Source organism: Cricetulus griseus, chromosome 2 (genome assembly GCF_003668045.3).
Source record: "Cricetulus griseus strain 17A/GY chromosome 2, alternate assembly CriGri-PICRH-1.0, whole genome shotgun sequence".
Lineage (NCBI taxonomy): Eukaryota > Metazoa > Chordata > Mammalia > Rodentia > Cricetidae > Cricetulus > Cricetulus griseus.
This window is the reverse complement of record NC_048595.1, coordinates 459,850,093-459,875,372: the sequence shown is the minus strand read 5'-3', so window position 1 is coordinate 459,875,372 and position 25,280 is coordinate 459,850,093. Positions and strand designations below refer to the sequence as shown.

Genomic DNA, 25,280 nt, shown 5'->3' with positions numbered 1-25,280 from the left:
TTACACAGTCTTTAAGGTTTTTAACTAACAGCTGTAGAGTATTTATGTCAAGTTGTTTGATGCTAAAATATGTAATACTTTGGTTCTCTTAAGAAAAACAATGTGAAGTATAATGGTATTTTAACATCACATACTAATGATTTTTTTCATTAGATTTCTTACAATGTTTATAACTACTAGTGATTATAGTTTCCTTTTTAAAATGTGTGTGTGTCTATATGGGGTATCTTGCAAATTGTCAAAACCTATAGGACTCACAGTTATGTGAGGGTGAGGAGGATCTGGCCTTTGGGGCAAAGGGACTTATGTGATTACACAGCAGTATCAGAAGACTAGGAACTCCATTTAGCTTAAACAAATAGCAAGTTATATCTGCTGTTATGCAGTTCATAGTGTCTTGTCCAAAGGCAGCAATCTTGAGAGTAAAAACTCAAGTAAATATGTATGCCTTTAAAACAAATTGCTTGATGTTTACAATACAGGAATTTTAAACAAATTAATAAATTTTTAATCACTCACCTAAATGGTTTCTTCTGTGGCAGCAATTTGTCTTCGATTTTATGGAAAGTTCTTGATTTCTTCTTTTGAATTTGTGCCTTAGTTTAAAACTTACGAATTTACAACTTAAATGAATTAAAAAAAAAATAAGGAGCCATTTATGTCTGATGGCATAAAACTTATATTAAAAATATAATACATTTTTGTTTGTTTGTTTGTTTGTTTGTTTGTTTGTTTTAAAGTCAAGGTCTCCTGTATGTTCCAGGCTGACCTTGAATTTACTGTGTAGCTGAGAATGGCTTGAACTCCTGACCTCCTGCCTACACCTCCCGAGTTCTGGGATTACAGGTGGGTTCCACCACATCTGGCTTATAATGCCCCTTTAATGATAAAACTTAGCTACATGGTTATAGTGGAAGACTGAGACTTAATTGTAAAAGAGTGCCATGGATTTGCCATTAGGTAAAAGAGAAAATGAATGCATAGGTCACTCAGTGCATATTGGTGTTTTCTCTTCTAGAGCTGTAAAGATGTGTCCCCCGTGGAAAAGACTATCAAGTTACTTCCCAGTAGCCACGTTGCTCGCCTGCAGATATTTAGTGTAGAGGGACAAAAGGCGATCCAGATCAAACATCAGGATGAGGTTAATTGGATAGCAGGTGATGTAATGCGAAATCTGATTTTCCAAATGTATGATGAAGGAGAACGAGAAATAAATATTACACCATCTTTGGCAGAAAAAATCAAGGTAAGTATTTTAAACAAATTGTTTACTTGTTTTTAGAAAATTGAAATTTTTTGGATAGCTTATAAGAAATTGTTTATCAAAGAAAAATACTGTTATTAGGTTAGTGGTAAAGGAATTGTGTTATTGGACTGTGAGTTTTAAATCCTAATTAGATTCCACAACAGTTTTGGCACTGGGAAATCAGCTTGTGTGTTCCTATAAAATAACTCATGGAAATGGTAAAGAGGACGACGTTGAGCTGGTCAGTTTCCCTCTCAGTAAGCTCACTGTGCTTCCTTTCTCGGCTTTCTCTCCAGTTTGTTTGAGATGCTGAGTGGCCATCCTCTGTGACATCATGACATCATGGTGTGGAAGTTACTCTTCATTCACACTATTACGTTCTGTATAATTTCCCGAGTTTCCAGAAATAGGACCTGGTAATTTTAAAGGATGCTAGGAAAAGTTTAATAGACCTTACTATTAAACATTTTGTTTGGACTAGGCCTGTTGTAGATTTTCCACAGAGAAAACTACACGGGACATGCGTGGTCATTTGGCAACTATATTGGGTATTTGGTATCCCATTGTAGTCCTGACCCTTTCTCTGGGTTAGCTTCTAAGCTAACAAACAAACAAACAAATATATCCTGGTTTGATATACTTCAGTGAACAAGAGTAGTTATCCAGAAAGCAAAGTTCGTACATTTAGAGATTTCCCACGACTATGGACTTTGATGCATTAGGTCTTGGTTTTCTTTTTGGCAGGTAGTGCTGCTTATGTATTGAGTTTTATGGCCCGAATGGTATTTCCATCATGGCGTCAGTTGTGTTCATGTCAGATGAGGAGGCGAGGGTGTGCTGTTACATTCCCCACTGGTTCTTTGGGCATGAGTCAGTATTGGATTCATCTAGGGGTGGAGGTTGTATTGTCATTTTAGCATTTGTAATTTGACAGAGTTTACTCCTGTTTTACATATATAAGTAGGCATTTGAGTAAGTAGGGGCCTGTAGTAAGAGCTAGGATCAAAAGGATTAATGACCCAGCCATGGCTACAAGTAGAATAGTTAACCACGTTCTGCTGAGTATCATCTACAGGGCTGGTCCAGGAGAAGTCCTGATAGGTATTAGAATGTTGAACATCCACCTCTCTGGGGTCCTCCTCAGGCGGGCCACTCCAGAGTATGGGGAGGTTATGAACAGTTCCTGGCCCAAAGTCTATTTGCCATCTCTCTCTTTTTTTCTTTCCATGGCTGTAATGGCAACAGCCCACAATCAGGTCCATCAACTGGCATAAGCAGGATCAAATCTTTTGGACAGATAGGCCAATGGCTTCTTTAAAGGTCCCAGTGTCTGGGCAAGGACCCCTATAGGACAGGCAATTCTTCCTTCCAGGCTCTGGGAAGCAGGGGTGTGGGGAGCATGGTACAGTGCTGCTTGGGAGCTGTGAGAATTTGTTCTAGCAGCAACATTGGGTGGCTGTGGTTCTGGGGTAGCTCATTCGTACTTGGATTTTATGTCTGTTTCTCCAACCAAAAGAACTGACAGAAACACAGACACATACTAAAAAAAACACCAGGGGTTGGCCACCACATATTCATATACTTGCAAAGACCGGGGGAAGTGCAGGGACGTCTCACATGACCCGGGACACTGGACCACTGGCTGCATCTGGCCTTTCCTCTGTGTTCTCAACAGAAGAGGCTGTAACTAGACTCACCTCCTGATGCTTCAAACTCCTCAGAAGCATTAGGCAGCGATTGTGGTGCCCTGGGCTGTAGCCGGTTGCAAACCTCCTAAGAGCTCCTTGACCACCACATTCTTCCCCAGACATGTAGGCAGAACACTGCACACATAATAAATTTAAAACAAAACAAAACATGTAATTCAAGATATAAAACATTTATGCTAGAATTGCTCAAGAAAGGATTTAACCCAAAAGGTGACCAGAAAGGTAAAACAGTTGTGACACACCCTTTTCTGTCCTTGCAGTGTTGAAGTGCATGGGGGTCACAGTGATAGCATACACATCACACATCACACACACACAGCTGCTTTTGTTTTTGAGATAAGTGGCTCATGTAGGCTAAGCTGGCCTTTAACTGCTAATAATCTTACCTCCATTTCCCAGCCACTAGGATTGCCTTCGTACACTCCACCCTGAGTGTTTTGGAGGTTTTTGGTTTTGTTTCTTCAAAGAATAGGACATGGTTTTTAGCCTATTCAAGCTTCCAACCTGGAATCATGTGCCTCAGACTCCTGGAAGTACCATTATGTCCAGCTGATTTCCACTTTAAACATTAATAGCCACAGTGACAGCCTCATAGTAAAGCTCTAAAAAATTTGTCCTAATGGTTTTTATTTTTTTTTTATTTTTCCAATTTTTACTCTGAAGACTCAGAAATGTTTGCAACAAGAAAGTGACTTTCTAGCTGGGCATGGTAGCTCTCCCTGGAACCCTGCTTCAGTCTTTAGAAAATAAGTGGTTGTGAGAAGGCTTTGAGTGAAGCTTGTTAGTTTTGTGTTATGTTTCGTTCTCTCCTAGGTTAACTGGACTCCTGAGGTTAACAAAGAACACCTGCTACAAGGCCTGCTGCCTGATGTGCAAGTGCCAACATCTGTGAAAGACGTGCGCTATTGCCAGGTCTCTTTCCAAGATGACCACGTGTCTCTGGAAAGTGCTTTTACGATCAGGTTTGTGAACTTGTAGTTTGAGTTGTTTGGAGTACAAGATAGTCCTTGTAGCACACACACCTGAAAAAAAGTTGCTTGTAAGATGACAAAGGATTACATCTTTTAGTTTCAATGAAATAGGAGATACTGTCTTTACAGTAAAGCTTCATTGTACCTAGTGGTTAAGTGTTGGGGTTTTGTTAAAGACAAGAGTCCTGCCACACAGTCCAGGCCAGCTTCAAGCTCACTGTTGCTTTTCTGTCAACACAGAGGCTGCACTTTAATCTGCTCTTTTCAGGTAGTAATCGTTGCTTCAAAGGTACTGGCCTGCCTCTCTGCCAATAGCCCGGAAGCTCAAGCCGAAGCTGCCTGGAAATTCTGTTCCCACAGGCACTGGCTCTGTCGATGCACCTAAATGGAGCTTTTCATTAAATCTCCATCGTTCTATTTATCAATATTATTCTGAGGGAGTCAGAGGCTTGGGTGAAAAGCTGCTAGCTCAGAGGGGCTGAGTAGCAACTAGCTGGTCTTCCCGCTTTGCCATTGTCTCCAAAAGATCCTGTCCTTCCCTCTGCCGAATCAAAAAAAAAAAAACAAAAAACTCATGCCATTCCAAGCCCCTACCTACAGACATCCTCTGACTCTGAGATCTTTACTTTCCGTCAGCCTCCTGACTCAAAGCAGATTTTACAGTTTGATCGAATATCCCGAAACAGCCTCCTGCCTCAGCCAAGTGCTGGGGTTATAAGTGGTGGCACTGTATATGACTGATAGTGATTAATCTTTATCATGATTGCACTTCATTGATCCGTTAGTAACTGAAAAATGCACCAAAGGAAGGTTCTTCAACTGAAAACAACAGAGGCCTGAAATATACAAAAGGTAGAGTGTGATTTTTAGAAGAAAAAAATTAATCACATTGGTTAGTGGTGAATTTTGCAACTGATTTCCTATCACAATTAATATACACAACTCCTAGAAAAGAGTAGAGCAAAAGACTGTCTTCCTGTCACACCAGCCCCTGAGCCACCCTTCCCAGGGACTCAGCACTGTGATCCCTCCTATTTCCGTGGCACTCTGACCACAACTCATTGTTGTGATTGTTCTTACCTGTCTGTTGACAGTGTTTCCTTACTACAATTTCCTTTTAACATAATACAAAGAGTATCAATTAAGTTATTGCAATCAATAGCTATTTAAAAATGAAAGATTTGGAGGGGTGCATTTGTATTTACATTTAGGGCATTACATATATGTTGCTCTTCAGTTTTTCTCTACAATTAATGACTAATTAAAGCCTTTTAACCAAACCAATTTTAGGCCACTTCCTGATGATCCCAAACATTTAAAATGTGAGTTAAAAGGAGGAAAAACAGTGCAGATGGGCCAAGAGCTTCAAGGAGAAATAGGTTAGTATAGCTACTTTTTTTTTTTATGATACTGGCTTTCATTAATGTTTTAAAATGTGTGAAACTCACTTTTATAAGATACTTTGTCTAAAATATTCTTGCCTTTATTACAAGAAATAATAATCAGTACTAAAAGTAATGAATTGAATTGATTCTTGCGTATCCTTTACTGTAATTTAAATACTGTTAAAACATTTCCTTTACATTTTAATTATTAAAAAGTCTGATTTAGGCATTGGGATGTAGCTCTTTGGTAGAGCATATCTACCGTGTATGTGGGCCTGTGTTCAGTCCCTAGCACTTCACAAATAAAAACAGTATTAACATTGGTATACGTCAGAAATTAAAAGTCACTTGGTTAATAGCAGTATTTAAACATTCCTGCTCAGGTTCTCAATACAGTTTTAATGATTATGAGAGAAATAGGTATAACTGTAAGTTACCTGTGTATGAGAGTTAAAGCTTCAAAGTGGCCAGGCGTTGGTGGCGCACGCCTTTAATCCCAGCACTTGGGAGGCAGAGGCAGATAGATCCCTGTGGGTTTGAGGCCAGCCTGGTATACAGAATGAGTTCCAGGTAGGCTTAAACAATCCAGAGAAACCCTGTCCCGAAAAACCAAAATAAGCAAATAAATAAGCTTCAAAGTTTGTCTTATGTGTAAAATATATCTTTATAAAAGGTTTTAACTTAAAGCTTTTTTTCTTCTTCAAGTTATTATGGTTGCAGATCAGTATGGAAATCAGATTTCAGCATTTTCATCAGATTCTTTGTCTACTTTGTCAATTGCTGGAGTTGGACTTGATAACTCTAACTTGAAAATCACTTTAGAGGTAAAACTACCTTATGGAATTGGTTTGTATTTTACAAAAATTGGAGAAAAAATGAAACTGATGGAAGTTTGACTTACATATGTCATTTTTAATTTTTAAAAACTGTTTTATTTATGTATGTTTGTATATACTACACATAGCTAAGTGCTCGCTGTAGTTCACAGTTACAGATCAAAGGAGACCTGTGGGAGTCCCGGACACTGAACAGGACTTAGTGGCAGGTTCCTTTTTTACCTCATGTATCATCTTGCTGGAAAATTCTTTAAAGAAATTAAAAACTTTTATTTAAAAATTTGTGGGGATAGCCTATATGAGGCCCAGAGTTTTCAAAATTAAAAAAAAAAAATCATAATAATTTCTACATTCACAAACAGAAGTAACCAGAATAGCAAGTGTTTCTCTCCGATCCCATCATTCACTTGCAGCCATCTTTGGGTTCCCATTAACCAGATCCCTTTAGAGCAAATTGTAGTTGGGAGAACATTTCACTATAAGTATTTAAATACACATATGTCAACCAATGTGTACCTGATAGGTAAATTTTCATTCAGGTTTTTAAATAAAACTAGTGCTTACCCCCAGCATTTAAACAGGCACTGACGAGAGAAGTCACTGTTTAACTTTGTCACTGCAGTTCAATCAGTTTAGTTTGAAAAGCATAGGGCCTGATAGAATTCTTTATGCTTCAAACAAACAAGCAAGAGGCACTCTTCTTGAGAAGGTCAAAGCCAGCAACAGGTAAAAGGTTGTTCTGGAGTTGGGTCTTGGCAAAGCCTGTCAGGCACTGTAAGTCAGAAAAAGGAATTCTCCCAAGTCTATAGTGTTTGAGTCACTGACTGTATTCTGCTTTTTACTTGACAGGATAACCATGAAAATAGCCTCCTCTGTTGCCTTTCCTCATTAGTTTCTGCCTTCAGTGTTAGGCCATTATTTCTTCTACTAAAAACTCTCCAGAGTTATCTCCCTTCAGTTCTGTGTGTTGCTCAATGGGAGGATTCAGTCTGCACACTCTGTGCTCAGGCTCCTCTTCTCTCTGACCTCATTGGTCCTGAGGTGTAACCTGCTGTTTTATGCCTTCAGTATTCCCAGGTCATTAGATTATTCCCATCGGTATATAAGCATGCTTGTGGTATGGCTTATTCTAAAAAGTTCACTTTGACACACAAGTGGTGCATAGGCATACGTGCAGACAAAGCACTTACACACATAAAAGTAAAATAGATTTAGATATATACATGAATGTATCTATACATACAGGACATGGGATCATTAACAACCACTATTAAAATGTGAGTAATTTTGTGCTCTTAGTCATATTGCAAAGATTAATAGCTAGTTTCATTGACTCTGTAGGGTGTGGTAACCATTATTCTGAATAATTGATAAGCAGCAACAAAAGCCCTGATCAGTGTGAATATCACCTAGATAACAGAGAGGGCATGAAGAAAAATAGTGAAGAAAGATAGTTGTATCTTACCATGTAAGATGTTCAGGACAGACTTTGTTGTTAAATTAAGGCGTGATCTATGGAAATACCCAAAGAAAGCCATAGTGAAAAAAATTACAAACTGAGGGGAAAACACTGAGAGCCAAGTTTCTCAATCAGCTGTGCTTAGTGTGCTTGCTTGGGTTAAAGAAAATCACAAATACAGATTGAGCAAGGATATTAGAAAATTTGAAATGTTCTAAAATCCAAAGCATTTTGACTACCTACAGGACACTCATAGATTAGGAATCTTGCCGGGAGGCAGGGATTGAGACAGAGTTTCTCTGTGTAGCCCTGGCTATCCTGGAACTGACTGTAGACCAGAGTGCTGGTATTGAAAGTGTGCACTTCCAGTGCCTGGCTAGATTAGGAATCTTAAGCAATTCATACAAGTATTCTGAAATCCAGAGAGTTCAGGCCAGGCTGGGTGTAACATAGTGGCACGTGTCTTTAGTCCCAGCACGAGAGAGAGCAGAGATGGGCAAATCTGTTTAAGTTCAATGGTAACCTAGAGATCTCTTTGTGTTCAAGGCTAGCTTAGTCTACATAGTTCCAGACCAGCCAGAGATAATAGACCCTATCTCAAACAAATAAATTTAGAGAACTCCAAAATTTGAAATATTATGATCTTAAGCATTTTGATCAAAAAATAACCTGTAGAAGAAAAGGGGAAATTATGACAAGACAAGGTAAAAAGAGATGTAGTCACTGATAGAAGGGAGAAAGATGTCATTTCCTCTCCTGAAAACAGGATGGAGTCTGCCAGTGTTGGCATGTGAAAGCAATTAAGCAACAACCACCTGAGCCTTCTCAATGTGTTTTTCTTCACTAGGCCAAAACACAGAGTATAAGTGTGCGAGGCATCAGGTTTACTCCAGGTCCTCCTGGGCATAAGGATCTGTGTTTTACTTGGCGAGAGTTTTCTGACTTTATACGTGTGCACCTTGTTTCTGGACCTCCAACCAAGCTACTTCTCATCGACTGGCCAGAGCTAAAAGAGGTATAAAACTTCATGTCTTCATGGGAATAGATACTAGTGCAGGCTCCTTGCTTTCAGAGCCTCTGTGTACTAGAACAAAGAGATTTTTTAGAAGAAATAATTGTAACTAATAATAACAAAACACGGTAAGTTTTTTTATTTTAATTTTTTGAGACAGGTCGGGTTTCTCTGTGTGACAGCCCTGACTGTCCTGGAACTAGTTGTCTAGACCAAGCTGGCCTCAAACTTACAGAGATCTGCCTGCCTCTGCTTCCGGAGTGCTGGGATTAAAGGTGTGCACCACCGCTTTTGTAATTTTAAAAAAGCAGCTCCAGAGAAAGACACCATTGGACAGAGTTCAAGCAGAGGTTTTTGTTTTTTGTTTTTAATTAAGGGAAAAGGATTGTAAAAAGGGAAATGGGAGTGGGGAGACAGCTTCCAGGGGCAGGAGCAGTGGGGGAGAGGAAAGAAATGGGGGGGGTGAGATGGTGAATTGGCACATGTGGAGCTCTTAGTGGCAGCAGCTTAGGGCGTATCCTGTCAGAACGCCAAAGGCAGGCCGTACAAATGCGTGAATACTACCAACTACTGCCCGGCACAAGGTGAGTCTTAACTCTTTAACTGTTCACTGTGTCCTAGTTTGCTGAAATTATGAATGTAATAATTTAGACCTATAAAATTGTTCTAGACACGCTTAAATAATGAAACTGATTTTGCCAGAATTCATTTTGTCAGTCAGTTGATTTTTGCTTTGTTTTATTGTTCTTTTATAGTAATATAAAAACTTTATTGCAGGTTTTTTCCTTTGACTATTAGTCTGAGTGTGTTTGTGTCTTCAGTGGATGTGCACCTGTGTGTACATGAACCAGAGTGTGCTCATGGGCCAGAAGAGGTCACTATTAGTGTCCTCCTCTGTCACTCTGCCTCTTTTGAGGTAGGGTGTCTCCCCGAACCTGGGATTTATCTGGGCTAGGCTGGAATCCAGGGAGCCCCAGACCATTCTGTCTCTGCCTCCCTTAGAGCTGAGGTTACAGGCTTGTGTTCCACGCCTAGCCTCCTTTTTGAGGGCTGGGATTCCAACTTCGGTCCTTACAATTACATAGCAAATGTTCTTAAGAGCTAGCCACCTCTCCAACCTTGTTTTTTTTTTTTTAGATTTATTTATTTATTATGTATACAGTGTTCCGTCTGCATGTATGTGTCTGCAGGCCAGAAGAGGGCACCAGATCTCATTACAGATGGTTGTGAGCCACCATGTGGTTTCTGGGAATTGAACTCAGGACCTCTGGACCACCTCTCCAACCTTGTTGATGTTTTTATAAAGCTTATTTCTAACATCAGATTATTGCACCAATACAATTGGACTTTCTATGAAAATACCCAATTCTTAAATACTCATTTTGCAGACATCTGGCAAATCCTGCTGCTGCTGGTTTTACTTAATGATAATTTTAGAATCCAGTGAATTTAGGCTGGTGGCATAGTAAGTAGCTCACGCCTTCAATCCCAGCACTCAGAGTTAGAGGCAGGGGGATTTCTGTGAGTTCAAGGCCAGTCTGGTCTACATAGAATCCAGAAAAAAAAAAAATTAAACATTTTGTTGAGAAATAAAAATTGTACATAAAATGTACAATGTGAAATGGCAAAAATTGATTTAATGATAATATCAGTATTATTTCACATACTGTTTTATGGTGATGACATTTTTAAAATACAGTGTTTTTATTGAGAATTTCCTTTACAAATGCATTGTGTTTTGATTATATTTATGTCCCTCACTCCTCCCCTGAATTCAGCAGTTCTCACCCTGTGGGTCACGCCCCCTTTGAGAGTTGAAGGACCCTTTCACAGGGGTTGTCTAAGAGATTGGGAGATACAGATGCTTATATTGCAATTCATAGGAGTAGCAAAATTACCGTTATGAAATAATTTTATGGTTGAGGGCGTCACCACAACATGAGGAACTATATTAAAGGGTCAAAGCATTGGGAAGGTTAAAAGCCACTGACTTAACTCTTCCCAGATCAACACCCACCTGCAGCTTATTTAAAAAATAACCTACCACTAAGTTCAGTTTGTGCTTCCCATGTGCTCATGTATTTGAAGCCACTTCCGGAGTGTGGTCAATCTACCAGGAGCCTCGTTGTTAAAGGAAACTTACTTAACCTCTCCCAGAAGCTAACAACCTTCAGTAGCTCCTCCATTAGGGTTGGAGGCGCCTGAGCCCCTCTGCTCTCCATACTGGAATGTTACTTGGCTTGGTCTTCTGCAGCTTTCCTGCTGGCTTCTACAACTGCTGTAGTTCATGAGTGTAGCAGTCCTATCAAGTCAGAAGATACTGTTTCACCTAGGTCCTTCTCAGCCTCTGGCTTTTACAGTCTTTCCACCCTCTTATCCATAATGGTTCCTGATCCTTGGTGAGGAGAAAGTATGCAATACAGATGCTACTTTTATGGCTGAACACTACACAGACACTTAACTCTCTGTACTTAACCATTGTGAGTTTCTGCATTAACTATATCCGCAAAGAAATTTCCCTGGTAAGTCTATAAGCTGCATTAATAACTGGCTGTGGCGGTAGGATCATAGAAGCCAGTTTGTCACTGTGTCCTCTTAGCTGAATAAGCATAGTAGTCTCACCCCTGGGGCCCATAAGCTCACCAGCCATGGATTTTTTAATAATCACTTAACATTATAGTTTCATAAAAGAAGAAAACAATTTGAAAAGAGAGCCTTGTAAAAATGCTGCAATAATTTCAGCGTTTGAATTGATGAGAATAGTAATGTTATAACAACAAGAACAAGCATATGATTTAAACAGACTTGAACCAGTGAATTAGATGTTTATAAACATTAAGAATCTCCCAAGCCCCTCCCAACAGCAATGTAGATTCTAAACTGGAGATTTTGGCTGCGAGAACACAGGCACACATTCTCTTGTCCTTCAGTGCCTCCCCATCTCTCCGACCCCCACCCCTTTCCCATAATGCATTTCTGTGTAGGTACTTTTAGTTTGGCACAACTTTCTTCTTTATTATTGGAAAGTTGTGTTTAGTGTTTAGACATTTCTTCAGGATGCCTGAAGAACTTGGGAGGCTAAGGGAGAAGGGTCCCGAGGTCAACTCTAGATTGAGCTGTGGTGTGAGACACTGATGCTTTGTGTGGTATCTTGCTGAACAATGTTTCTTTTGGATATACCATTAGTACATCAGGGCATCAGTGTGTCCTTTGGATGTACCCATTAGTACATTACTACATGGATTTCTGGAGTTGAACAAGCTTTCCATACTTGCTAGAGAGAAAACCAGAAGCATTTGAACTTACAGTGTGGATTATTAGTACCATCTTTAATCAGGGGCTAAATGTTATTGGTAAATGCTATTGTGCAAAAGCTTGAAAACTGACAGAAGTGTTAAACTACCGATTGGTGCTATAAGCAAATAATGTCAAATGCTATTTTTCTTTTTAATCTTTCCTATAAGATAGTCATTTATGATTCTTAAATTGACTTTCCAGAGTTTATTTTCATTGATGAAAGAAGCGATTTCTAAATGTAACATATTACTATAAAAGTAATGAAATTGTTTGACACATACTTGTTTGTGTTTATTAAAATGTTTGTATCTATTTCAGTCCATTCCAGTCATCAATGGAAGACAATTACAGAGTCCTCTCATTGTTCAACTTTGTGATCAGTGGGATAATCCTGCATTAGTCGCAAATGTTAGAATAAATCTCATAAAACCTAGCAATTTAAAGGTAAGTTTCAAACTTCCTTAGGTATTTTTCACTGAAAAGTCTGTATTTCAGGCCTGGAGAGATGGCTCAGTGGTTAAGAGCAGTTGCTGTTCTTGCAGTGGACGCAGGTGCAGTTCCTAGCATCTGTATGGTAACATAACAACCTGTAACTCCAGTTCCAGAAGATCCAGTAACCTTTTCTGTCCTCCACAGGCATGAACATAAGACATAGATGGAGACAAGAGCACCCATACACATGAAATAAAATCAATTAATCTTTAAGAAAATTCTGTATTTTAAGACAGTGTAGCTCAGCAGGAAAGTGATTTCTAGAGTGCACAAAAATAGCACCTCCTTCCCCCTTGCACAACCCAAAAATCAACACTTGATCCCCATGATGGTATCAGGTGTCAACTTCCTTCTCTCAAAAAAATGCAGTCTCGTGCAATCTGTATTAATGCGTAATATAAATCAGAAAGTCTTTATACTTGATAAAGTGAAGTTTGTAGCTTATAGCAATGTAGTGATGTGCCATCTTTGCACAGTTAGGACGGTTCCTCTCATATTGCAAAGAGCTTCCTGAACTTGGGCAGAACTGCTAGACCTGGGCTGGATTGGTTTCTGGGGTGATGGTCCTCTGTTCTTCACTGTTTCACTGGAGCAATGATGGGAGCACACAATGTTTAGCTATTACCTGTTCCTGTTTATGTCAGGAGAGCTGGCTGTTCACAATAGTAGAAACTTCAGGTTCCTGGTGCAAGTTTTGGGCCATTTTTACTCGGTTAAAGAAGAGAAGCTTCTGGTCCTTACACTTTTGGTTTTTTCTCTGTGGCTTTGGAGGCTGTCCTGGAACTCATCTATAGACCAGGCTGGCCTCGAACTCACAGAGATCTGCCTGCCTCTGCCTCCCGAGTGCTGGGATTAAAGGTGTGTGCCTCCACAGCCTGGCTGATTTCTAGAATTTTCTAATGAACCTTTTTTTATTTGTAGCTATTACCTGCAAACCAGCAGCATAAAACAGATGATAAGGGCAGAGCTAATCTGGGGGTGTTCACTGTTACTGCTCCAAGGTAAGAACTGAAAGTTTCATGTTTTTTACAGAGATTTATTTTTCTTATAATTTCTGAATTTTAAGATTAATAACTATTTAGTGTTAGGCAAGAATGGTAACAGTAGGAATAATAATAATGTTTTCTAAAGAAGTTAATCTTTATATTAATTATCTCTGAAGTTCTCACTTACAACAATGTAATTTGAACCTTGCCCCTCTTTTTTTCCCATTGTTGTTAGGGGAGAACACACTATGCAGGTTAAAGGCATCTATAATAAGAGTACCATAGAAGGACCTACAATTAAGTTAATGATTCTTCCAGACCCTGAAAAGCCCATTCGTCTCAATGTTAAATATGACAAAGATGCCTCTTTTATAGCAGGTGGTATATTCACTGGTAAGTACTAGAAAGTATTAAAATGAATCTTTAGTAATAGTATTCCTTATAGTAATATTAATGGAATAAATTATTTTTTGTATTCAGCATGATTTTAAAAAGTGTGTGTCATTGCCTTTAAATGTAAACAAAATACCTAAGTGTTGTAATTTTAAAAAGCAGCTCTAGAGAGAGAGACACCAGGCAACAGAGTTCAAGTGGAGGGGTTTTGTTATTAGGGGGGGGAAAGGGTTGTGGAAAGGGGAGGGGGGGAGACTGACCTCCAGGGACAGGAGGAGGGGTGAGGGAGAGAGAGAGGGAGGAAGGGAGGGATGGGAGGTGGGCAGGCCCTTTTAAAAGGGAACACAGTGAATAGGCACAGGTGGAGCTCTTAGTGGCAGCAGCTGAGGTGGTATCCTGTCAGAACCCCAAGGACAGGCTAGTGCAGATGCCTGAATACTAACAATAACACTGGACAGTTCTTTCCCTCATCCTGTTGTTTCATACTCCTTTAGTTTTAAGAATGGCTGGTAGTCTGAGGTAAGTACTTTACATGCATGGGAGCCGCAGACTGGTGTAGCACTTCAGAGCTGAGGCAGGATTGCAGCAAATTTGGGGCCAACTTTGGTTACAGAGTGAGACATTCTCACAGAAATGAAAAAGAAGTAAGAACTAAATGGTAACTAGAATGTAGCTCAGCTTTGTTTTGTAAGTTGTGATATTATCTTAAAGCCATTGAAACCAAGACCACCTAGCTTCAATTGGGTAGAAATAAATTGCACCAGGATATATTGAAGTATTGCAAAACAACAACCATCCACTAAGTAACTACCCACTGAGAGTCCTGGTTTAGTCATGACTATTACAGGTTTCGGTAAATACAGACTAATAATTAGGACATGACCTAGTAATCATATACTCTGGCTGTTATTGTCAGTAGGAAATTAGCATGGCCTTTGTTCAAGTATTTTCTACAGAGCTCTTTTCTTGAGAGGCAAATGCCAGTGTGTACTTATAGGCATCAAAATAAGCATATAAAAAGGTTAGGGTTATGGACACACGGGGAAGGGCCTAGGCCTGGCCCAGGATGATGTGGTAGACTTTGGGGAGCCCCTTTTGAGGGCCTTACCCTGCCTGGGGAGGGGAGGAGGGATGGCTAGGGGCAGGTGGGATGTTGGGGAGAGGGGAGGGAGAGGGAGAAGGGATTGACATCTGAAGCAAGGTTGTTCCTAATTTGAACTAATAAAATAAAAACAAGAAAAAGAAAGAAAAAAGGTTAGGGTTAAAATCATTTAAGAGTAACTTTTAGTAATTAAAATACACATATTCATAGGCTTTATACTTCATAAATTTTGTGTTCAATCTGGGCAAAATAAAACTTTTTTCTCTGAATTTATAAAGTATAACAGGTACAAAAATGTTGCAAATAGCTGGTAATTATAATGGGAGTGTTGCATATACTGCATTAGCTACTTTACCTTGTTAAAGCATTAAAGAAAGTAAAAAAAAAAAAAAAAAAATGTTTTGTTTTTTCGAATCAGGTTTCTCTGTGTAGTCCTGACTGTCCTGGATCTCACTCATCGATCTCTCTGCCTCCTGAGTGCTGGGATTAAAGGTGCTGCCTAGCAAAAGTAAAATACGTTTCTTCTAGAGGTACATATGGCTCACAGTGTTGTGACCAGACAGCCTAATTCTTGGGCACATACAGTCTCGATGTTCTGGTTTTCCATGCTTGATTCGTACCATGGCAAACTGAACTGTGACAAGGAAATATAAACATAAATTTGTTAGATTTGTCTAGGAGAACTTGATGTTCAGATTCAGCCCTAGAAAGTTGTCTGTCATAATTAACAGTTATCTAGAATCATTTTTGGAGATTCCTGGTTAAGTAATGGTCTCATTACTTTCTGTTGCGTGTCTTTGAATATTACTACTAAACAAATAAGGAAATTTTCTGTTTACATGGCAGATTTTATGGTTAGTGTGATCTCTGAAGGTGGCAATGTTATCAAAAATATTAATCCAGCACGAATTTCCATGAAGATGTGGAAGCTGTCCAGCAGCATGAACCAGCCGCCACCAAATGTGAGTAGCGGCATGGGGTTCAGAAGTAGAAATGCTATCGAGGCATGGTGGCGCGCGCCTTTAGTCCCAGTACTAACCAGCCGCCACCAAATGTGAGTAGCGGCATGGGGGTTCAGAAGTAGAAATGCTATCGAGGCATGGTGGCGCGCGCCTTTAGTCCCAGTACTGACTAGGGAGGTGAGTCTCTGTGATTTTGAAGCCATTCCTGTCTACATAGTGAATTCCAGAACAGCCAGGAATACATAGAAAGAATCTATCTCAAAATAACAATAAATGAACAAAAAAGTGACAAAAAAGAAGTAAATTCATTTAAATATTGTTCATCTAATATATCAAAAGTTGCCATCTCAACATGCCCTCAGTATTTTAAAAATTGAGTATGTCCAGTCTTTGGCTAGTTAATTTGTGTGTACATGTGCAGTAGGTATGTGTTACATACCTCTGTGCGTGCACGGAGAATGTGCTTCCATAGACACCCGTGCTTTCATGTGTAGCTGCTGGAGGGGGATGTCGGGTGTCTACCTGTGTTGCTCTGTCACTTCTTTATTCCCCTGAAATAGGTTCTCTCTCTCTCACCAACAAAAGCTCACTCGCTGTGCTAGCCATCCAGTGAGATCTTGGAATCCTGTCTCCACCCACCAATGCTGGGGCTACTTACTGGTCCACACAGCTTTGGCCACCTTTTTATGTTAGTTCTGGCATTTGAACTCGGGTCCTTTTGCTTACACAGCAAGCTCTCTTATGCATTGAGGCATGTTCCTAACCTGATACTTCAAATTCATTCAATAATGAAAGGGTATCTAACTGCATATCCCATTTCAGAAAACCACATTTCAAGTTCTCAATAGTCCCTTGCAGCCATTGTCTCCCCGTAGTACAATATGAAATAACTCTTAGAGTGGAAACCAAAACCCAAACCTTGTTACAACACCCAGTTTAATAACCTATTCTGGGTTGATGGTTCATTTCAATAATCTGTTTTAAAAGCTGGCTTGTTGGCAATCTGAGTCTTTCTTTACTCATTTAGGACTAGTAGGCCAATGGTACCTGTAAATGTATAAATCCTAATGCAATCTGCTTATTTTTTCACATGTGCACATTTTCATCCTGAATACACTCTGTTAACATCTATTTGTTTCTCTCTTCTATTCCGCTTTCTAGGCAGAAACATTTAGTTGTAATAAAATAAAAGATAATGACAAAGAAGATGGCTGCTTCTATTTCAGGTACCACGTAAATCATTTCATACTTTTATGTGTGCTCAGTATAGAATAATTCCTTAGTGGTGTTTGCAGTCCTTACCTAAGGAAAAGCAGTTTATGATCAAGAAGAAAATGTTAACTTTATGTCTTAACATTTTATTCAAAAGCTATTTGGAGAAAGGCATCTTTGCTTGCTTTTTGTTTTTTTAAATATTGCTCTGTAAAAATGACTTGAGGAAGGTTGTTGTAATTTATTAACATTAGAACCTAGGAAATCAACAAAAAGAATTTCTTTATGGTATCAGAGCACTTTAGTCTATTGGTTAATTGGTGTAATTGCAGTGTGTGTATGGATGCCTGTGTGCTGGTGCGCATGAAGGCCAGAGGTGGGTGTCAGCTGCTCTCCTCTATTGTACACTCTGTTTTTGTTTTTTTTTTGGTTTTTTTTTTGAGACAGGACCTCAGTGAACCTGCAGCTTGCCATTGTGGCTAGGCTTGCTGGCTAGTGAACGGTGCTGCAGTTGCAGACTTACACTACCACACCTACCCTTTCTGCATGGATCCCTTTTCTCAGAAAAGGGATCTGAGCTCAGGTCCTTATGGCAGGCTTTCAGCTTCCTTAGTTCTGGGGTTTCAGTCACTGTAATACCGTGACTTCTGTTAGATATCTGTGTTCATTGTGAGGCTGGTGATTGCTCTCTTTGTGATCTCTTGAGCAGAAGTTTCAGATGTGTTGAGACTTTCTTTTATAATTAATCCTCTTTAACAAGTCTTTATATTTGGATTATAAAAAACATTTTCCTATTTTATGGTGTTGGCAATTCAATGACCAATTGGTTTAATGATTCACTAGTAGGAGGATCAACTGAACTTAGTATAATTTCACTCACTGCTGTGAATTATTGTGGCAAAAGTCACAGAGCAGTGTCTGCAGAGAGAAGACTCATGTGATAATATCCAAGAGAAAGCAGAGGCTTCAGAGTGTCCTCTCCTGTGTATCTCATAGGGTATGTTTTAATTCTCCAATATCAAGTTATGCAGGGGAGCTGATGTAGCCAGTTCCTGAATGACACATACTGTATTTGTGGTTTCCAGGAGAAAAGCAAGCATTTATCAGAACTGTGGTAACACATGTGTTTGAATCAGTATAAGCCACACTGACAAGTACGGAGTAACTCTCATGAATATAACCTCACAGATGCCAGACAAGGGTAAACACTGTGAACAGGTCTTTCTGAAAGCACTTCAGATCTGCTGTGTTCACTTTCTTTATACTTATACCAGGAATTGATTCTGCTTTGGTATTTGGGTTGATTTTCTTTGGGGGCGTGGTCAGAGGTGGTAAAGAGAGAAAGGATAAACCTGACTAGGAAGGATTGTGCCTAGAGTCTCACATTTGTTGAATACATTATTCCTGAACTACGCCCCCAGTCACGATTATTACCTTAGTGTGGCATAAATTTTGTGATCATGTTGGGTTTTTTTTCTTTAAAATATGTATGTAGGATTATTTGTTGAAATGATAAATATATTCTCCAGTGATAGTTGTGTTATAAATCATAAATCCAGGGACTAGAGATGGCTCAGGGGTTAAGAGTGCTGGCTGCCCTTCCAGAGGACATGGGTTCAATTCCTAGCACCCATATACTGACTCACAACTGTCTATAACTGGGCAAAAGACAAAAAACAAAAATCCATGCAGACACAACACCCACATACATAAAAATAAGTAAATAAGTCTTTGAAAAATAAAAAGAAATCATGAACCCATTCATGTGTCTGTTTCTAGACCATACACTGATTTCATTTTCCTTTATTTTGCCAATACTACAATATTTTAGAAGTCTGGTATCCTCTGAAAAAAGTATCTGCCCTATTGTTCTACCTACAAGTCTTGGTCTTTTGTTTTACCATATAAATTATAGAAATAACCCTGCAGGTTCCAATAATAAAACAAAATACCAGTGGCAAAACTGATTGGGATTTTGTGAGGGCAGAAATCTGAGAGTGTCTTCCAGTCTCTAATGTGCTAAATACTGGTGTTGGTTTCTTGAATTTTTCTTACAGAGTTTTATAGGTCTTTTTCAAAGTCTTGCACATCTTTCTCTAAATTCCTAAATAGTTGGGTATGGGGCGTTGTTTGTTTGTATGTGACTCTTTATTTTTGTTTTTTATTAAGCATTTTTATGTTCCGTTTATTGTGGTCATAGAAATCCAGTTGGTTTGTGTCTGTTGACCTTGTGGCAAGTATCTATTTAGCTCTTTAGTTTCTCCTTTTGTTTGAAGTTTTTATTGTTGTTGTTGTTGTTTTTTCAAATGGCTATAAATTGTGATAGGTTCGTTTGCCTTCTCTTTCTCTGAGTACGGGTGGTTGGTTGGTTGGTCAGGCGGTGGGTCAGTTGGTTGGTTTGGGGATTTTGAAAATAGCATCCTTGCCCAGAGAAAATTTATGTTTGCTTCTCATCAGAGATGAAGATGATTCAGAGCTGGTTTGCCCTTCTCTTGGGAATCCATCTGCCTTAGGTTTACCTGTGCTCTAGGATTGGCTCCCAGGAGTAATTCAGTCTTAAGAGTGAAACTTAATACTCAGAGCTCCCACCCTATTTTATTATACCCTTTAGCTGTTAGCTTCTAAACATCTGTAAGGAACTTTTTGACAAAGCTGTTTACTTCAGGGAAGGTTTTTGTTTTTCATTTTTGGTTTTGGTTTGGTTTTTTGGCCTTTGGCTCCCAGCACTCAACCATTGTAACTCCAGACCCCAAGTTCCAGGGGATCTGGCACCTTCTGTTGACTTCTTCTGGCACACACATGGTTTATATACAAACATGAAGGGAAAACACTCATATATATAATAAGTAAACCTAGAGTAAGTATTAAGTGAATGAAACTATGTACAGTATTAGTAAATCTCTTATTCATTGCTTGTTATGAAAGGAAACAAAAATGTTATGCTTCTAACTCATTTACTCTTTGTTAAAAAAAATATTGCTTTTACCTCTTTATTTTAGGGAAAAAACAATTCCTAACAAAGTTGGGGCCTACTGTATCCAGTTTGATTTTATGATCGATAAAACACATGTGCTCAACAGTGATCAGGTTTGTATACTTTAGTTTTGTGTACCATGGCATTTACTCATTTTATAAATGAAGTATTTGGTTTTAAAGTGAATTAATTATTGGATGCAAAATATAAATACAAAAGTCACTTCCCTGCTCATGGGAGTTATTTCAACACGCAGTGGGTCCCTAAAACCATGAGGTAGTAGTAAACCTTGTTTTCTCCTATATATGCTTCCTTATGATCAAGTTATTAAAGTAGACACACTGAGAAATTAGCAACAATACTAAGAGATAATAATATATGAAATAAGCTATGAAATCTTATAAATTAATTATTTCTAGAATTTTCCATTTAATATTTTCAGAGCAATGTTGATAACAGATTACTGAAACCATTGCAAGTGAAACTGGTTTAGCTAGGACTTTTATAATGTGATTTTTCAGAAAAGCTAGAATAAAATAAATGTACTTTTAAGAAATCAATGGAAATTTTTTAAAGAAATTAATGGAAATTTTTGAAGGTTACTTTTTATTTAGTATATGCTACCCTTTTCCTCTGAAATAAAGTATTCATAAGAATGCATTGCAATATGAATGTTGCTTTTGTTTTTAAGGTTGTAATTGATGTTCTGCCTAATCAGCCTATGAAGTTGGTTCCTGACGTCCAACCAGCTACCCCAGCTGTTTCTAATGTTCGCTCTATTGCCAGTAGGACCTTGGTCAAAGACCTACGTCTCAGTATTACAGTAATGTCTATGTCTTCTTCAAATACTACAGAATTTAACAAGAGTAATTGGCTTTGATATTCAGGTTCAGAACAGCTATTATAGAGTAATATTGATAATTCAGTTTAAATCTACTGGAAAAACTAGGCTGAATGAGTTCAATATTTAGACACATTTTTTGTGTTGAGTTATCAATGAATAGAGAATGTGTCTTGTTTCTGATTTATACATGCTCTTCTATAAGTTGTCTGTCTTCTAATGAGTTCTTTTCTGCTGTGTCTTGTAAGGATAATTATGGTAATCATACTGGAATGAACTTGGTTGGCACAGTAGTAGCTACCATTAAAGGTTTTAATGAGGAGGACACTGATACCCCACTCTTCATCGGGAAAGCTAGGACACTTGAGTTTCCCTTTGTGAATGGATCTGCTGCAATCACAGTAAGTTCCTTAGATCTTTTTAACATCCATAATATACCTGTTCTTTGTGTATAGACCTAGGAAGATGTTCTGGTGTTTTATGTTAGCGCAGTAAATCTAAAAATCAGTTGAAATATTTGTGATTTTGCTATTACAAATGGGACCCAGAGCCGTCATTACTCAGGTCCTTTCTCTCATTGTGCTGACTTTTCAACTTCAGTGACAATGTAATGTTTGTGTTTTGTTGTAAAGTTACTAGCATTATACAGAAAAATAAAGGTAAGGTAAAATTTTTAAAAATTATGAGCCAATCATTGTTATTTTTCTAAAATGAAAGTAGTTTGTCTTATATTTTTAAGAATGCAGTGTAAAAAAGTCTCTATCAGTAATTGTTATATTGTTAACCTACAGAAATAACAGTCACTGGCCCTATAGTACAAAATCATCTAAAGTTATATTATGCACATTAGTATAGCATAGTTCTTTCAGTACATGACGGATGATATTAATTTTTGAGGATACTAAATTTTATTAATATAACAGGACCAAGCCTTTTCAAGAATCTTCTATTTTGCTCAGCTTTTTTTTTCTTTTTTTTTTTGTTAAATAAAAGCCTATGTCATTAATAAAGTGACTACATGTATTTTCATCAGTCCTTGGTACAAATTTATTTCCTTTCCAGGGTTTATTTTTTATCAGAAATGTTTCTACCATCTTTTTTCTATGTGTTGGTATAGAATGGTTGTTTGGTAGGTTGATAGATAAATAGATACTGATTTTAGAAATTATTAGAAAGAGAAGTGATTGGCCATAAAATAATACACATACTTTAAAATTTTTTATCATTATTGCAAGTACTTTTTAGTTTATATTTTCACGAAAACTATTTGTCCATCTTTAGGAGTGTGCTTCCAGGATGGTCTTAGCTTCCTGTGTCCCTGCTGGGCACTGGGCTTACAGGAGTACACCACAACTCTAAGTACTTCTTACTTGCAACATTGGTTATGAAAAGTTTTTTTGTTGTTGTTGTTGTTGTTTTGAATTCTAATGAAATTTGCAGTTTACTTTTTGGGGCATCGCAATGCAGGCTTGACCCTGGCAGAGGTCAGGGTACTCAGGCAGGAGAGTTGGGTACAGACTGAGGTTAAGGCCATCCTTGGGCAATGTGTTGGTTCTTTATCAAAATTAAGTTTAAAGTTGGCTGGGAGTGGCTGGGGTTGCAGCTCATTGCTAGAGCACTCAAGTGGGAGGCCCTAGCTTTGTCCCCAGAAGCATTCTTGGCTAAAGATTGGATAGTATTAGTTTTAAGTATTTGTTTTGCTTTTAGGGTTGTGCTTGTTTGTTTGTTTGTTTTTTATATTGGTGGCACCTATATTCACAGTGCTCCAGTATTGGTTTTTGTATTTTTTTTCTTCCTTTTTTTTAATCTTTTAATTAGGGGTAGAGAGATGGCTCATCAGTTAAGAGTGGTTACTGGTCTTCCAGAGGATTGGGGTTCCATTCCCAGGTTACCACCACCTAACAGTGCCTCTGTCCTGTAGGCCTCTGCAGTACAGTACACATACCCACATCCAGGCACACACACTTACCTACACATAATCCAAATTTTAATTTTTTTCTTAAATCTTTAAACAGACAAAAATGTCTTATTTTATTTTGATCCTTTTTCCAGTTCATTAATATTTTAGTCTTTATTGAGTAGTTCATTGTATACCAATAAGTGTCATAGTACCCTTCCTTTTTTGTTGCCCATCATTGTATATAATCCATTTCAAATATTACATTATTTCAATACTTTAGGCTTGTAAGAGTTTTCCAGCTGTATCTATCCTAGACTTGTTGGTCTATTGGGCATTGACTGACCAAAATGTTTTCATTAACTGAAAGGTTGTGAGCATTTAAAAAGTATGTAGTCTTTATGTAAAGGTCTGCATTTGTCATATGGAAAAGTAAAGAGTTGGCCGTCACTTTGACTACTTTTGAGACAGGGGCCACTCTGTCTGCTTTGCACCACGCAGCTTCTTTTAGCCTCTTCCTATTGACAACAGATGTCACTTTTACTTTAGTGGAGAATAAGGTGAATTAAATGATGGAAGTCACACTTGTTTTTAAAGGAGGAAAGGCTGTTTACCATGCAGAGTGAGCTGGAGTTGGAAGAGCACCACCCCCCCATACACATTTGAAATTGTTCTGCCTGGTTAGGACAGAGATTTAGCTATTTCCCAGAAGCTGCATGTAGAATCTAAACTTCATGGCCCTTACTGTTCCTCTGAATAAATAGAAGAGTCTTGTTTTGCTCCACAAGTTCAGTGCTAATTAATGAGAAGAAGAGAGTTTATATTTGTTTCAGGAATATTTTCAAGAATATATAGGAATCACTAATTAGAATACAGCTAGTATTTATAAATGTTTCACATATGCTTTGTTTTAAATCATGATCTGACATTGTAATTTATCAGGTTGATTTTATCATTTTTAGTCTATATTATTTGCCCAAGTGATCTGAACCATTCTCATTTTCATTCCTGACTGCATGTGTTCATCTCATATGTCAAGTTCCTGTTCATATAGTATGCTTAACTACATTACAGATTAAGCTTTTTGGTAAGCATGTCTTAAAAAATTAAAAGAAGTAACTATGTTGATGAAAATAGAATTAAAAAATAGCGGTGTGCTGATAATTTGGCGCTAGATCATGGATATCAAAGTACTTCACTACCTAATTCTATAATAGAAAAAGTTTAATGGTCACTAAAAGAGGGTTTTATCCTATATATACGGCTATATATACATTAGATTAATATATTGAACATGTTTTTGAAACCTGACAACTGCAAAATCTATTTTAAAAGGCATTTTAGTATAAAAATAAATGAGTAATTTTTAAATTTAGAATAAATGGCCATTAAAAACAAAAAGGATGCTCAAGAAGCTAGTTAAAGCAATAATTATTAGAGTGAGATGCTGATCCTCACCAGGGGATTGGTGTTTTTATGCTTTGCTGATGAAAAGGTAAACTGATATAGCCTCTTCCCCCTTTTTAAGGGAAATTTGATATCTAGTAAAATAAACTTTTAATTAGTTATATTTCTCATTCTAGAAAACAAATTTGTAAGGAAACAATCAGTGATATGTATTTCTTAGGTAATTGTTAAAATTTCAAGCTAGGTGTTCACCACCCAAAGACTGAGTGCTATTGTGTAGTTTATCTGTGTTATTCATACACATTTTAAACAGGTAACATTATGAATTGCCATTAACAAATCAAGTTTAAACAGACAAGTTAAAGTGTGTGTTACTTCTTAAATGGAAATTATTTTTATATGTACTTGCATTCCTGTATATACATTGCTGATAGCTTTTAAAATCTGAGTAGAACTGAGAATTGGCTTATTCATAACTTATGTTCTCTAATTTTTAAGAAAAAGAATTGTAAATTTTATGTTTTTATGCTCTGCAGTGTTGTATCAGTTTTTTTTTTCTAATTGTATTATATTTTGAAGAACAAAGAACATAAGGTCTTTTTCTACAGAACTGAAAATATATTTGAATTAAAATATAATTGCACCAGTTGCTAGTTATATGCTTTGATCTTAAGCCCAGATATACTAACTTGTAAATTACAGGAGAAAATACAAAAGTTTAGAAAGCAAGTCTAAGCATTTCCAGGAGCTTCTTGTCTTGTCACCTGGGACTGGTCTCCCATGGCAACAGCTGCAACTTAAACTCAGCTTTGTGCTTTGAGTATTTCTTTGTGGTTGTTTTTATAATTTTCACTCCATCAGCTGTTTTACCCTGCTTCAGCCAAAGGTTTGGAGGAAAATAATTTTACAGGTTAAGATAGAAGTGGTTACTGATATAGAGTGATAGAAAATCAAACCTTCTCTTATAATTTCCTACTATATATAACTTTTGCTTAGTTGTGCTCATTACATCATTTTGCTCTCCAGTAATATCCAAGGTAAAATGTCTATGTGTTGGGTGGTGGTGTTGATGGTTTAGCAATCTGAAGAGTCAGCCAGT

The 25,280-nt window shown here is 37.9% G+C and overlaps 1 protein-coding gene across 1 annotated transcript in view; it reads left to right on the top strand.

The window, feature by feature from the left end:
* Positions 1 to 25,280, top strand: part of Smchd1 (structural maintenance of chromosomes flexible hinge domain containing 1) — a 101,420-nt gene that overhangs the window by 54,960 nt on the left and 21,180 nt on the right. The window contains exons 25-37 of the mRNA XM_027397834.2: positions 1,019 to 1,246; positions 3,769 to 3,917; positions 5,217 to 5,305; positions 6,017 to 6,135; positions 8,454 to 8,621; positions 12,234 to 12,359; positions 13,329 to 13,408; positions 13,629 to 13,786; positions 15,735 to 15,850; positions 17,012 to 17,076; positions 20,062 to 20,149; positions 20,728 to 20,859; positions 21,126 to 21,278. Of these exons, the coding sequence (XP_027253635.1) occupies positions 1,019 to 1,246; positions 3,769 to 3,917; positions 5,217 to 5,305; positions 6,017 to 6,135; positions 8,454 to 8,621; positions 12,234 to 12,359; positions 13,329 to 13,408; positions 13,629 to 13,786; positions 15,735 to 15,850; positions 17,012 to 17,076; positions 20,062 to 20,149; positions 20,728 to 20,859; positions 21,126 to 21,278 (1,671 nt within the window). The remainder of the gene's footprint in view (positions 1 to 1,018; positions 1,247 to 3,768; positions 3,918 to 5,216; positions 5,306 to 6,016; positions 6,136 to 8,453; positions 8,622 to 12,233; positions 12,360 to 13,328; positions 13,409 to 13,628; positions 13,787 to 15,734; positions 15,851 to 17,011; positions 17,077 to 20,061; positions 20,150 to 20,727; positions 20,860 to 21,125; positions 21,279 to 25,280) is intronic.